The sequence below is a fragment of the Saccopteryx bilineata genome, chromosome 2 (genome assembly GCF_036850765.1).
Source record: "Saccopteryx bilineata isolate mSacBil1 chromosome 2, mSacBil1_pri_phased_curated, whole genome shotgun sequence".
Lineage (NCBI taxonomy): Eukaryota > Metazoa > Chordata > Mammalia > Chiroptera > Emballonuridae > Saccopteryx > Saccopteryx bilineata.
This window is the reverse complement of record NC_089491.1, coordinates 264,154,868-264,171,163: the sequence shown is the minus strand read 5'-3', so window position 1 is coordinate 264,171,163 and position 16,296 is coordinate 264,154,868. Positions and strand designations below refer to the sequence as shown.

At 41.8% G+C, this 16,296-nt stretch overlaps 1 protein-coding gene across 5 annotated transcripts in view; it reads right to left on the bottom strand.

Annotated features, from left to right (window-relative positions):
- Positions 1-16,296, bottom strand: part of CIT (citron rho-interacting serine/threonine kinase) — a 181,695-nt gene that overhangs the window by 57,250 nt on the left and 108,149 nt on the right. For all 5 annotated transcript variants that reach the window (XM_066260456.1, XM_066260457.1, XM_066260458.1 and 2 more), the window contains exons 22-23: positions 15,990-16,164; positions 11,719-11,916 (exon numbers count right to left, since the gene is read on the bottom strand). In XM_066260456.1, the coding sequence (XP_066116553.1) occupies positions 11,719-11,916; positions 15,990-16,164 (373 nt within the window). The remainder of the gene's footprint in view (positions 1-11,718; positions 11,917-15,989; positions 16,165-16,296) is intronic.

Here is a 16,296-nt window from a genome sequence, read left to right as displayed (position 1 = left end):
TACTTATTATTTTTATTTTTTCTTCTTTATTATTCTTTTTTGGTCCTTTTTCCTGGTTCCCTTTTATCCCTCTCATTATATCTCTTAGTTGACCATCACTTACAAGCAAATCATCTTATGCTTGTCTAAGATTTTCTTCCTTTTTTTTTTTTTTTTTTTGCATTTAGTAGGTCCCTACTCCCTTTTTTTTTGCCCCTTGAACTCTTCACCCCAAATCAGGCCCTCCATTATAGGCACGATATTTCCCTGAGGAGGGGAGAGGAGGGAAAGAGAAGAGAGAAAAAAAGGGGGAAATAATAAATTATTACTGTTTTTTTTTGGGGGGGGTGTTTTACCTTTTTTTTTTTTTTTTTTTTTTTTTTTTTTTTTTTTTACTTTTTACTCTTTATTAATTCTAATTAGTGCTATCAATAAGACCACCCTCAGATGCCGATAAGAAAGAGGAAATCGAATATTATGGATACAAAAGAAAGAGAGGTAACACAAATAGATGTGGAAAAATCTATGGAGAAAAGACTTAACATATTGGAAGCCTTGGAGCTAAATGACAGAGAATTTAAAATAGAAATCTTAAAAATACTCAGAGATATACAAGAAAACACAGAAAGGCAATATAGGGAGATCAGAAAACAACTCAATGAACACAAAGAATATATTACCAAGGAAATTGAAACTATAAAAACAAATCAAACAGAAATGAAAAACTCAATTCACGAGCTGAAAAACGAGGTAACAAGCTTAGCTAACAGAACAGCCCAGATTGAAGATAGGATCAGTGAAATAGAAGACAAACAACTTGAGGCACAACAGAGAGAAGAAGAAAGAGACTCAAAAATAATAAAAAATGAGAAAGCCCTACAGGAATTGTCTGACTCCATCAGAAAGAATAACATAAGAATAATAGGTATATCAGAGGGAGAAGAGAAAGAAAATGGAATGGAGAATATACTCAAACAAATAATAGACGAGAACTTCCCAAGCCTGTGGAAGGAACTAAAGCCTCAAATTCAAGAAGCAAACAGAACACCAAGTTTTCTTAACCCCAACAAACCCACTCCAAGGCACATCATAATAAAAATGACACAAACCAATGACAAAGAAAAAATTCTCAAGGCAGCCAGGGAAAAGAAGAGTACAACATATAAAGGAAGGCCTATTAGATTATCATCAGATTTCTCAGCAGAAACTCTACAAGCTAGAAGAGAGTGGACCCCAATATTTAAAGCCCTGAAAGAGAGGAACTTTCAGCCAAGAATACTATACCCATCAAAGCTATCCTTCAAGTATGAAGGAGATATAAAAACATTCACAAATACAGAAAAGATGAGAGAATTTATCAACAGAAAGCCCCCACTCCAGGATATATATAATACTAAAGGGGGTTTTCCAACCAGATTCAAAGAACAAAAGAAAACAACACCACAAGTAACAGCTCCACCAAGAACACAATAAAACCAAACTTAAACTGTGACAACAAAGGAAAAAAAGGGGGGAGAGGATGGAGATTAACAGTAGCAAAGGATGATGAAGTGCAGAAATACTTATAAGATAGGGTACTACAATGAATATGGTAGGTACCCTTTTCATTACTTAATGGTAACCACCCTTAAAAAAACCACCACAAAAACACTTGACTTAAAAAAGGTAGCAACAGAGGAAAGAAGTATGGAACACAAACAAACAAAAACAAATGATAGAAAAACAAAAGAGAAGAATCAAACTAGATACAAAACTAACAGAAAGCAATTTATAAAATGGCAGTAGGGAACCCACAAGTGTCAATAATTACACTAAATGTAAATGGATTAAACTTACCAATAAAAAGACACAGAGTAGCAGAATGGATTAAAAAGGAAAATCCAACTATATGCTGCCTACAAGAAACACATCTAAGCAACAAGGATAAAAACAAATTCAAAGTGAAAGGCTGGAAAACAATACTCCAAGCAAACAACACCCAAAAAAAAGCAGGCGTAGCAATACTCATATCTAATAATGCTGACTACAAGACAGAAAAAGTACTCAGAGACAAAAATGGTCATTTCATAATGATTAAGGGGAAGTTGAATCAAGAAGACATAACAATCCTTAATATATATGCACCAAACCAAGGAGCACCAAAATATATAAGACAGCTACTTATTGACCTTAAAACAAAAACTAACAAAAATACAATCATACTTGGAGACCTCAATACACCGCTGACGTCTCTAGATCGGTCATCCAAACAGAGAATCAATAAAGACATAGTGGCCTTAAACGAAATACTAGAACACCTGGATATGATAGACATCTACAGGACACTTCATCCCAAAGCGACAGAGTATACATTTTTCTCTAGTGTACATGGAACATTCTCAAGAATTGACCATATGTTGGGCCACAAAGACAATATCAGCAAATTTAGAAAAATTGAAATTGTACCAAGCATATTTTCTGATCATAAAGCCTTGAAACTAGAATTCAACTGCAAAAAAGAGGGGGAAAAACCCACAAAAATGTGGAAACTAAACAACATACTTCTAAAAAATGAATGGGTCAAAGAAGAAATAAGCGCAGAAATCAAAAGATATATACAGACAAATGAAAATGAAAATACGACATATCAGAATCTCTGGGATGCAGCAAAAGCAGTAATAAGAGGAAAGTTCATATCACTTCAGGCCTATATGAACAAACAAGAGAGAGCCGAAGTAAACCACTTAACTTCACACCTTAAGGAACTAGATAAAGAAGAACAAAGACAACCCAAAACCAGCCGAAGAAAGGAGATAATAAAAATCAGAGCAGAAATAAATGAAATAGAGAACAGAAAAACTATAGAAAAAATCAATAAAACAAGGAGTTGGTTCTTTGAAAAGATCAACAAAATTGACAAACCCTTGGCAAGACTCACCAAGGAAAAAAGACACAGGACTCAAATAAATAAAATCCAAAATGAAAGAGGAGAGATCACCACAGACATCATAGACATACAAAGAATTATTGTAGAATACTATGAAAAATTATATGCCACCAAATACAACAATCTAGAAGAAATGGATAAATTCCTAGAACAATACAACCTTCCTAGACTGAGTCATGAAGAAGCAGAAAGCCTAAACAGACCAATCAGCAGGGAAGAAATAGAAAAAACTATTAAAAATCTCCCCAAAAATAAAAGTCCAGGCCCAGACGGTTATACTAGTGAATTCTATCAAACATTCAAAGAAGACTTGGTTCCTATTCTACTCAAAGTCTTCCAAAAAATTGAAGAAGAAGCAATACTTCCAAACACATTTTATGAGGCCAACATAACCCTCATACCAAAACCTGGCAAGGATGGCACAAAGAAAGAAAACTACAGACCAATATCTCTAATGAATACAGATGCTAAAATACTAAACAAAATACTGGCAAACCGAATACAACAACATATTAAAAAAATAATACATCATGATCAAGTGGGATTCATCCCAGAATCTCAAGGATGGTTCAACATACGCAAAACGGTTAACATAATACACCATATCAACAAAACAAAGAACAAAAACCACATGATCTTATCAATAGATGCAGAAAAGGCTTTTGATAAAATACAACACAATTTTATGTTTAAGACTCTCAACAAAATGGGTATAGAAGGAAAATATCTCAACATGATAAAGGCCATATATGATAAACCATCAGCCAACATCCTATTAAACGGCATAAAACTGAGGACTTTCTACCTTAAATCAGGAACAAGACAGGGTTGTCCACTCTCTCCACTCTTATTCAACGTAGTGCTATAAGTTCTGGCCAGAGCAATCAGACAAGACAAAGAAATAAAAGGCATCCATATCGGAAAAGAAGAAGTAAAGCTATCACTTTTTGCTGATGATATGATCCTATACATCGAAAATCCGAAGGACTCCACAAAAAGATTATTAGAAACAATAAACCAATACAGTAAGGTCGCAGGATACAAAATTAACATACAAAAGCCCATAGCCTTTCTATATGCCAACAATGAAATATTAGAAAACAAACTCAAAAAAATAATCCCCTTCACGATTGCAACCAAAAAAATAAAATACCTAGGAATAAACATAACAAAGAACGTAAAGGACCTATATAATGAAAATTACAAAGCATTGTTAAGGGAAATCGAAAAAGATACAATGAGATGGAAAAATATTCCTTGTTCTTGGATAGGAAGAATAAATATAATCAAAATGGCCATATTACCCAAAGCAATATACAAATTTAATGCAATTCCCATCAAAATCCCTATGAGATTTTTTAAAGAAATGGAACAAAAAATCATCAGATTTATATGGAACTATAAAAAAACCCGAATAGCCAAAACAATCCTAAGGAAAAAGAATGAAGCTGGGGGCATTACAATACCTGACTTTAAACTATATTATAGGGCCACGATAATCAAAACAGCATGGTATTGGCAGAAAAATAGACACTCAGACCAATGGAACAGAATAGAAAGCCCAGAAATAAAACCACATATATATGGTCAAATAATCTTTGATAAAGGGGCCAACAACACACAATGGAGAAAAGAAAGCCTCTTCAACAAATGGTGTTGGGAAAACTGGAAAGCCACATGCAAAAGAATGAAACTCGACTACAGCCTCTCCCCGTGTACTAAAATTAATTCAAAATGGATCAAAGACCTAAATATAAGACCTGAAACAATAAAGTACATAGAAGAAGATATAGGTACTAAAATCATGGACCTGGGTTTTAAAGAACATTTTATGAACTTGACTCCAATGGCAAGAGAAGTGAAGGCAAAGATAAATGAATGGGACTACATCAGAATTAAAAGTTTTTGCTCAGCAAGAGAAACTGATATCAAAATAAACAGACAGCCAACTATATGGGAACTGATATTTTCAAACGACAGCTCAGATAAGGGCCTAATATCCAAAATTTACAAAGAACTCATAAAACTCAACAACAAACAAACAAGCAATCCAATAAAAAAATGGGAAGAGGACATGAACAGACACTTCTCCCAGGAAGAGATACAAATGGCCAACAGATATATGAAAAGATGCTCAGCTTCATTAGTTATTAGAGAAATGCAAATCAAAACTACAATGAGATACCACCTCACTCCTGTTAGATTAGCTATTATCAACAAGACGGGAAATAGCAAATGTTGGAGAGGCTGTGGAGAAAAAGGAACCCTCATTCACTGTTGGTGGGACTGTAAAGTAGTACAACCATTATGGAGGAAAGTATGGTGGTTCCTCAAAAAACTGCAAATAGAACTACCTTATGACCCAGCAATCCCTCTACTGGGTATATACCCCAAAACCTCAGAAACATTGATACGTGAAGACACATGTAGCCCCATGTTCATTGCAGCACTGTTCACAGTGGCCAAGACATGGAAACAACCAAAAAGCCCTTCAATAGAAGACTGGATAAAGAAGATGTGGCACATATACACTATGGAATACTACTCAGCCATAAGAAATGATGGCATCAGATCATTTACAGCAAAATGGTGGGATCTTGATAACATTATAAGGAGTAAAATAAGTAAATCAGAAAAAAACAAGAACTACATGATTCCATACATTGGTGGAACATAAAAATGAGACTAAGAGACATGGACAAGAGTGTGGTGGTTACCAAGGGTGGGGGGGAGGGAGGACATGGGAGGGAGGGAGGGAGAGAGGGGGAGGGGGAGGGGCACAGAGAACTAGATAGAGGGTGACGGAGGACAATCTGACTTTGGGCGAGGGGTTTGCAACATAATTTGATGACAAAATAACCTAGACATGTTTTCTTTGAATATATGTACCCTGATTTATTAATGTCATCCCATTACCATTAATAAAAATTTATTAAAAAAAAAAAAGAGCATGGCTGTGTGCCAATAAAACTTTATTAACAGAAAACAGAAGGCAGACTGAATTTGGCCCTCTGGTTATAGCTTGCCGATCCCTGCTGTAAATGACTACTTGGTGTGAAATCTCTCAAAGGCAGCAATAGAAGCTGAAGATAGAGTTAATTCCTTAAAAGCCTAAGCAGTGATCATAATAAAACTCTCTCGCCTAGACTTAGGGATAGACAACCTATTACACCTTCTTATTAATAGCAGGGTTTCCAAATAACCATTAAAAACTTATTGAACTGCCCCCCTCCAAGTCTGAAATTTCAATCACTAATACTGCTTCACTTTCTTTAACATTTACCATTACTGAGGCCTTTGAATCATTCTTTTTTTTTTTTTTTTGTATTTTTCTGAAGCTGGAAACGAGGAGGCAGTCAGACTCCCGCATGCGCCCGACCGGGATCCACCCGGTATGCCCACTAGGGGGCGATGCTCTGCCCATCCAGGGCGTCGCTCTGTTGCGACCAGAGCCACTCTAGCGCCTGGGGCAGAGGCCAAGGAGCCATCCCCAGCACCCGGGCCATCTTTTGCTCCAATGGAGCCTTGGCTGCTGGAGGGGAAGAGAGAGACAGAGAGGAAGGAGAGGGGGAGGGGTGGAGAAGCAGATGGGAGCCTCTCCTGTGTGCCCTGGCCAGGAATCGAACCCAGGACTTCTGCACACCAGGCCGAAGCTCTACCACTGAGCCAACCGGCCAGGGCCTGGATCATTCTGATGCACTGAATGGCAACCCTCTTTGAGGGTAGAATATTATGAATTACCATTATTATAGCTTTTGCTACATTATTAACTATGAAATACAAACACAAAATGTAGAAGCAATCCTATTGTGACTGCTAGAAATACTATAAAAATTTAACAATTACTGGGCATTTCTAAGTTTTAGGTTCCTTTGAAGTTGTAAACCAAATACATATGTTTTAGGTTCCTTTGAAGTTGTAAACCAAATACACAAAAGGGCAAAACATCACACAACAGTATATATAAGAATACTAAGACACTTAAGACACAAGCTTTGGATTCTCTCAACAAAATAACTGTTAAATAGACATCAGTTGCTACAGGATACTTCTTAAAAATCAGTTATTCTGAAAAATTATTGAGATCCCCAAAAAGCTTTTGTTTATGTGAGTTATAACTATCTTTACCATATTAGAAATTAAAACTGAGATTTTTCTTCAAATATTTGTATTTTATTTCTTTTAAAATAAGGTAACATTGCTTTTGTACCATCAGTGTGTTATCCCAATAAAAAATGGCAAATGCCATCTTTGTATTCTTGTGACAATGATCTGACCATAGGGACCATCAGGGGTCAACAGTTCCTACTTTGAAAACCACCGAGCTAGGGTTTAGGTGGCAACAAGGTAGAAGGGACAGGCTGTAGCCTGAAGAGTGGAGAGGCAGTCTCTTTGGGGGGTCTTATGTCTTCATTAATCTTAAAGAAAGTGATAGATACATGAATTTACCGGGAATTCCAACTGCCCTTTTGATGTTCCGCTTATCTGTCAGACCTCACCGATACTCACTGGACTATCCACCCTGAGGCAGAGGAATTCCAAGAAGCTGGTCAGCCGCCCCAAGGAGGAGCATTCCGGCCATACCAGGACTTATATTCAACACCCACTTGCTCGAGACTCTCCCTTACCCTATAAAATTTGTCCCCCTAGTTTGTACTGGTGCCTTTCTCCCCCAAAGAAGTGCCCAGCAGGGTTCCTTTCTTCCTTTTAATAAAGCCTGTTACTCTGGTATTTTCGGACTCCCATGGATTCCACAAAAAGTTAGAAGAGGAAAAAAGAAAAGAGACTTATAATGCCGTCTTGATGAGAGAAAAATACCGCAGAGCTGAGGAAAGGAAAGTAGTGGTTAGCAATCTGACCACCTTCTGGGATGCAAGGTCAGGATTCTACACTCCAGCTTCTGTGTATACAGCCCTTCCCCTGTGAATGCCAGCATCAAGCAAGACTGTCACCTTACATGGCCCAACTTCACATCTTGGCTATCTAATTAAATATTGGCTTTGATATTTATTTTAAAATAAAAAGAGAGAGAGAGTGTGTGTGCACTGACTATTTTAACAAATCAAGGAGGACGACTTTGGGATCACATAATCACACGATGCTGGGAGGATTCCTTTCATTTGTGTCTGTAGCTTCAGATTCTCAATTATTTAGCATAGTCATTTAGCAAACTCAATAAATGAATGTACGTCGGTAGCTTCAGATTCTCAATTATTTAGCATAGTCATTTAGCAAACTCAATAAATGAATGTACGTCGGCCTAGCGTGCGGAGGACCCGGGTTCGATTCCGGCCAGGGCACACAGGAGAAGCGCCCATTTGCTTCTCCACCCCTCCGCCGCGCTTTCCCTCTCTGTCTCTCTCTTCCCCTCCCGCAGCCAAGGCTCCGTTGGAGCAAAGATGGCCCAGGCGCTGGGGATGGCTCTGTGGCCTCTGCCCCAGGCGCTAGAGTGGCTCTGGTCGCAACATGGCGATGCCCAGGATGGGCAGAGCATCGCCCCCTGGTGGGCAGAGCGTCTCCCCTGGTGGGCGTGCCGGGTGGATCCCGGTCGGGCGCATGCGGGAGTCTGTCTGGCTGTCTCTCCCTATTTCCAGCTTCAGAAAAATGAAAAAATAAATAAATAAATGAATGAATGAATGAATGAATGAATGAATGAATGAATGAATGTAAGGGAAGGCACACAAGACGTGTCTGTGGGGTCTTGCGCACAGGGCTCAAACCACACCTCTGCCCCACGGCACCATTCAGACTGACACTTGTTTCCTGTCACTCATCTCTGTGCCTACAGTGTGCAGACTCACACTCTCTTCCTTCCAGGAAAGGATGACATGGAGCCTTAAATTTCAAGTCCAAGCAGAAAATTCTCTCTTCCACCAATGAGCACAGAAGCATTTTGAAAGCAATCGATTTTGAAGACTATACTTTCAGGGATCAATTCTATAGTTCAAAAGTATAGGTTTTTGTTTCAATTTGACTCTCCTGTTAAGTCTCTACTTGATTTAATCTCAGCCAGTGAATTTCAACACAAATGCAATTGACAGGATGGGTAAAGCGAGAGTGGGGGAAAGGAAGCAGAAGACCAACAAATGGCTTCCCAGCGGCCCTGCCAAGCGCCTTCAATGCAGATCTTCAATTTAACTGCAATCCATCTAATTTGGCCCAGAGGCAGAGGCCAAATGGGTTAACTACTTCTTCCCAGGCTAGGAAACATAGGCCTCTTAGAAACAAGCAATAATAGCCCGTTTGGCTATTCCCTTTTATTGACAAAATAGTCTGCTGTGAAGTCACAAGCCTCCTGGGAGATAATTTTAGATCTAGCTGATTTAATTTGATTGATGCTTATGTTGGGTCTGAACTTGGGCCTTGAACAATGAGAGCAAGAGCACTGAGCATTGCATTTGTGTCCATTTTTCTCTTACTCTTGGAAAATACATTCTTCAGAACAAATTCAACAAAGCCACTCAGGCAACAACCACATTTATAGGACATATCAAAAGGAGGGGACAGGAAAAACCCACAGCCTCAAAACTGAGCGAAAGCAAAATAGCATGGGGCCGGGGTCCTGTATGAGGGGCTTACAAACAACGGTCTGACCCAGCGCAGCTTTCTGCCCTCAGCTTTGAGAAGCCCTCAGCTTTGAGAAGCCCTGTCTTCCATGGCACCTTCATCTGCAAGACTGGTAAAGCCCTCATTTCTAGACCTAGGGAGGCTGTTTCCTTCTTTTTTCCAAGATGCTCTGAGGCAGTGATCTCATCTGACTAAATTAAGTCGTGACTTGCTGCTGAGCTAGGCTCCCAGCAGCCATTAGACAAAGCACATTCCAACCAGCAGCAAAACAGGATTTAAAGACTAATTTCCCCACAGATAAACAGCAGTGACACAAGCTCTATTTTATACCCTCCTTCTCCCCACAGAAGAATAAGACTCACGGCCACAGAGCTGTGAGATAAATGTCTTTCTCCTCCAAAAAACTGTGAGGACTTCAGGCCAATCCCCTGGGGAGAAAGAGGTAAGACACAGCCCTAGGCACACAGTGAGGACTCATTAAGTATAGATTAGATTGCTGATGTCTCCTCTTTCTTTAAGAGGTTGGGTGTTCATATAGGGGTGAAATATTCCTCTCCAGTGCATTAAATACAATACTGGTTAGATGTTTACGTGTCTCCTTTAGCAGCTAAGAAATGTCTGGTTGTCTTCCTCCCCATCCACCCAACTCCATTCATTGTAATACAGTACCTTCATTTCATTCCTACCTCCATGTTTCCCTTCTCTAGATTTATTTTCTCTTTGACTTTTCTTTCTTATTTATCCTGTTACACTGTTCTGTATCTTCCCAAACTGCTTTCAATACATTTTGAAATAAGGCAAGGTATAAAGAGGTATTGTTGGGCCCAGCTTCGGCAGTAGAGCACTGGCCCAGCATATGGACATCCCAGGTTCAATTCCTGGTCAGGGCACATAGGAGAAGTCACCATCTGCTTCTCCACCCCTCCCCCTTCCCCTTCTCTTTCTCTATCTCTCTCTTCCCCTCCCACAGTCATGGCTCAGTTGGAGCAAGTTGGCCCTGGGTGCTGAGGATGGCTCAATGGCCTTGCCTCAGGCACTAAAATAGCACCAGATGGGCAGAACACGCCTCATAAAGGGCTTGCCAGGTGGATTCTGGTTGGGGCACATGCAGGAGTCTGTCTCTCTGCCTCCCACTTCTCACTTAAGAAAAAAAGAGAAAAAAGAGAGCTTGTGACTACTTTTCTTCAAACCAGATACTGGGGACATGTGGCATTAACAATGTTTAATAAGTGTTCTCACAGAGGCAATGCAAATGCAGGCGGCAGTTGGCATATGAACTTGGTGTTAAGTCCTGAAAAATCTTGGAATCATAAGCACCTTCTATGTAGGAGCTACTGTGTGTACCCTCAGGATCCTATAAGTCCCTGTGTCCCAGATTGGTCCATACAAACCCTGGCACTGTTAGGTCATGTTCCCAGTTTGGGTCAGACATTGGGCTCTCGAAACCCAACAAAGAAAGAATAACTTCTAAGAATGAAACTAGTTTTAAAATATATACCAGATCAGCCTGACCTGTGGGGCGCAGTGGATAAAGCATCAACCTGGAATGCTGAGGGTGCCAGTTCAAAACCCTGGGCTTGCCTGGTCAAGGCACATATGGGGGTTGATGCTTCCTGCTCCTCCCCATATTCTCTCTCTCTCTGTCTACTCTCTTTCTCTCTAAAAATGAATAAAAATCTAAAATATATAAAATAAAATATATACCAGATCATACCAGATACAGATGTAACACATAAAGCAGAATCTACAACTTAAAAAAAAGGTAATATAAATAAGCTTAACCAAAATAAATAGAAATATGGTAGAAACACTACTATAGAGTATAAGATTATTATTTTTCAATGATTACTGAAAATCAAAGTACAGAATCCCAGTAAACACATTTTGGCTAAAACTAAATATAACAATGAGTACACCCAAAATGACTATAACAGTGAATGTCATCTGTAATTGAAAAAAAGATAAGAAAAAAATATGATGATGATTATTTTAAAAAGAAGGAAGATACCTAAGTAAAATAAGAATTCTTTAGGATGCAAAAAAAAAGCTCAGATATTACTGACTGATCAAGAAACTAATTCCAACGAAGAGGAGGCCTATGCAAGCCAACTTTCTGCCCATTCAACACCCACCCCTATGGGTCGATTTCTTCTCCCTTGAAATTTGTAAGAGTGAGCAGGCATACTCAGTGCCCCACGCATCAGAGAAGGTCTTTAGTGACCAGACGGGGCCATTCCCAGGCCTACCGTGAGTGCCTGGATCTCCTCCTCGGCCTCCGCCGTCGTCTCCTCCAGCTCCGTCTTGGCCTGGCGGAGCTGGCTCTCCAGGGCCGCCCGGGCGGCCTGCAGGGCTGTCAGCTGGGACTCGCGCTCCTGCAGAGAGAGCTGCAGCTCGGTGAGCTGGCGCTTCAGCTCCAGCTTCTGCTCCTCGTGCTCGAGACTGACCTGAGTGAGAGACACAGAAAGGCTCAGTTGAATTTAACGATGAAGAAAGCCAGAATGCCACCTGCTGGTTCATGTGTGTCTTAAACTTGGTCATGGAATCAAATTCTTCAGCACTCATCTGAGGGAAAAAATTGAACAAGTCTGACTTTTTTTTTCTTTTTATTTCTGGCTTCTGGGATCTGCCTTCTTTAATATTTTTAATTTTTTTAATTTTTTATTTATTCATTTTAGAGAGAGGGAGAGAGAGAGAAGGGGGGGGGAGGAGCTGGGAGCATCAACTCCCATATGTGCCTTAACCAGGCAAGCCCAGGGTTTCGAACCGGCGACCTCAGCATTTCCAGGTCGACGCTTTATCCACTGCGCCACCACAGGTCAGGCGGTCTGCCTTCTTTAAGTCTCAAAAATAAACAGGAGTAAAAACATGTGAGAGGGATGTATATACAAACCATTCCTTACAAACATGCAAATGCTTGGGAAGGTTTCAAAAGAAAAATCACACAAAAACAATCTCCAGGGGACATTATAACAAGTGTTCTTCTTAGGAAAGCATTTAAAAGTAAGTGGATATAAACAACATCATATTAATAACAGGAACACCTTTGTAATTAGAACACAAATGGAACAACAGACTGAATTCTGCGCATTTTAAATATTCTTGCTCTGACTTGTTCCCATTAGCTGACCAGACATTATGAACTAATCAGTACTACTTCCATTTGCCTATCTATCAATCTATCGATCCAACATTTCATTCATTCATATAAGAAAAATTTACTCAGTAACTTCTGTGTAAAAAGGAATATGGAGGTGAAAGATGGTATCTGCCTTCAAGTTGAGAAGAAAAATAGAAACTAACCACTATCATATATTGCGGTCAAGTGCATGGGTCAGGACACATGGGAATGTAACAGGAACACAGGAGAGGGGTGGGGGAGGTAACTCTGCATCTGTGTATGAAAGAACACAGGAAGCCAAACAGCAGCTCAGAAAAGAAAGAACATTTCAAGCAGGAGAAGACATCCAAAGGTATGGAGAAGAGGGAGACCATAGCACATCTATTGACCTAACAGACATGGTGGCCTAGGAACCAGACTCTGCCAGACATTGAATACCAAGCAGGTAAGAGATGCTTGCTGCGCTCGGAGATCTCGTTATCCAACGGGGACTGCCAAGAGGTGCACAGGGTGATGAGCTAAACCCAGAAGGCTGTGGGAACACAGAGGAGACATCAGACCCAGCTCCAGAGGATTGGAGAAGGCTCCCCAGAAAATGTGATAGCAGAGTCCCAAAGGCCAGATGTGTGAAGAGAAGAAAAACTTACAGAAAGATTCAGCATAGAGAACCAACAGAATGTAGTGGTTAGTTCACGGTGGGGCAGAGAACAAAGGGACAGAGGTGAGTCAAGGTGAAATCTGTTTCTGGGCAGGTGAACTACAGAGTAAGACCACTGGTTAGGACAGGGAACATGAAAGGAAGAACCAATCTGAGAAGCTCAAAGAAATTCAGTCTTGACATGTTGAACGCGAGCAATAAGGTCGACGTTCAAGCGAAGATGTCTGATGTCTACTGGAATGATGGGTCAGAAACTAGAGAACGGTCTGTGTTGATAAGTCAATGGCAGCAAAGCCAAGGCTGTGGTCTCTGTCTAGCGAGGATGAGAATGATGATGATGATGACGACAAAGGTGGGTCCTCACAACAAGCCAGGCACTGCTTTAATTCCTTTCATCTTCCTAACAACTCAACGAGAGAGATACTACTATTACCTTCACTAAGCAAATGGTGGCCCAGAGAGATCAAGAGACTGAGCAAATGTCACACAGCTAAAAGAGGGCAAGGCTGGCTTCCAACCCAGGAAGTGTGGTTCCACTACTTACTATTTGCCCATTTAAAAGGCCAACAGTCAGAGAAGGCTGTGACTACTAACAGACCTAGAAATTCCCGATGCCACTTGGCAAAACCATGAGTGCTGAGGCAGGTGACAGCGAGGCAAGTGGAGGTGGGTAAGCAGGATGCTGTGTGCTGACAGCAGAACGTGGGAGCCCTGCACATTCAGGACACTGCACACGCAAGGTTGGAGAAAGCCCAGGGCCCTTTAAGGTGAATCACACCCCAGGCTGCGGCTCTGGCCCCCATCTCAATAGCAGCAGGAGGCAAAGAGAAGGTCAACCGGCCTTGTTGTATTTAAAGCTAAGCTCTAGAACTCCCAGAAAGCATATACAGCCCTGAGCCTCTCATAAGCATTCTATATTTCTCCTGCCATCCTTAGGGGACTAGCTGTATTAATTTAAGAACAAAGCAACATGCTTCCCCTGGAGCATTTTAATTGCCTAGATGAGCTGTATACAGCTGCACGGCCAGGGAGGAAAAAGAGACATTTGTGGGAAAGAAAGGCAGGACAGCCAGCCACTGTTCCCACATTCAAAGAAATCTATCGGAGTTACTTATATTCGCACTCTTATTATTTATTTATTTTTTTGGTATTTTTCTGAAGCTGGAAACGGGGAGAGACAGTCAGACTCCCGCATGCGCCCGACCGGGATCCACCCGGCACGCCCACCAGGGGGCGACACTGCCCACCAGGGGGCGTCGCTCCGTGGTGACCAGAGCCACTCCAGCGCCTGGGGCAGAGGCCAAGGAGCCATCCCCAGCGCCCGGGCCATCGCTGCTCCAATGGAGCCTCAGCTGCGGGAGGGGAAGAGAGAGACAGAGAGGAAGGAGAGGGGGAGGGGTGGAGAAGCAGATGGGCGCTTCTCCTGTGTGCCCTGGCCGGGAATCAAACCCAGGACTTCTGCACACCAGGCCGACGCTCTACCACTGAGCCAACCGGCCAGGGCCATACTCGCACTCTTAAGGCTGACACTCAGGAGAAATGTTAAACTTGCTAAAAAGAAAAAAATACAGCCTGGATGATAAAAGTTAAACCATCACCTAAGGCTTTTGGATGACCTAGAACAATGGTTCTGAAACTTCAGATGTGTAAGAATTTCTGGTGTACCTACTAAAAGTGCAAACTCTTACTATCTACCCTCCCACCCCAATTCCATTCCAACAGAGGAAGATGCCCAGCAATCTGCATTTCAATCAACACATCAGCTGGTCCTGATGTGGCAGACCACATCTTGACAACTGTCCTCTGGAGAACTGGCCTCATTTTATTTTATTTTATTTTGTATTTTTCTGAAGTGAGAAGTGGGGAGGCAGAAAGACAGATTCCCACATACACCCGACAGGGATCCACCCACATGCCCACTAGGGGGCGATGCTCTGCCCATCTAGGGCGTTGCTCCATTGCAACTGGAGCCATTCTAGCGCCTGAGGCGGAAGCCATGGAGCCATTCTCAGAGCCCAGGCCAACTTTGCTCCAATGGAGCCTTGGCTGCAGGAGGGGAAGAGAGATACAGAAAGAAAGGAAAAGGGAAGGGTGGAGAAGCAAATGGGCACTTCTCCTGTGTGCCCTCGCCAGGAATCAAACCTGGGACTTGTACACTGGGCCGACGCTCTACCACCGAGCCAATCGGCCAGGGCCAAAGAATTGGCCTCATTTAAATACTCCAGTACAAACTAAGATGTGCCTAAACACGAATATTCCCCAAGGTTTAGAGGAACACCTTCCATCAAACAAATCTTGAGTTTGTCTTTTAATCTTCCACTGACATTATGAGACTTCAGACACTGTCATTAAGCAACACTATGTAGCCAACACTGTGCTACACTCTATGCACAGACTGAGTCCTGTGACCCTTGCTAAATTGAGCTCAAGGGAGAATCAATCATTCTGCCCCCATTTGAAGATGCACCAATTTACATAAGCCCCACGTGACCCTGTGAGGGAGATACATTTTCATGGTCGCTTTCCAGACGAGGAGACTGATGCACAGAGAGAAGGAAGCCTGCCCGAGGTTATAAAACTCATCAGAAGTAGAGGTGGAACTCTAGCCCAGACCCCTGTGCCCAGTCTGTGCCCTTCTCCATGCACAATGCCTCCCACGTGTACTGACTGTGCCCGATACCTGGCTGGCTGGCGATCCCCGAGTCCAACAAACCCTCTCGGGCAATCACCCTTACTCTCACCTCCCGCAACCTTGTCTCCAGCTCCAGCAGACGATTCTTGTCACTGTGGTCCTGGTGGCTGATTTTTTCCAGCTGCTCCTCCAGCTTCCGGTTCTGGGCCTCCAATTTCCCTGCCTGCGTCTCCAGGTAAAACTTCTGTTGCCTGAGTTCTGAAATCATCTCTTCCTGGGCCTTCCTGGTGGGGGTGGTAAAAGGAGCCAAGCAAAAACACAGTCTCATCAGAAGTGAGCCTGTCCCCTTGGAAGGACAGACAGAAACAGAGTGAGAGATGTGTCTTACATACTAAGTGAACCAAGGTCATTCCATG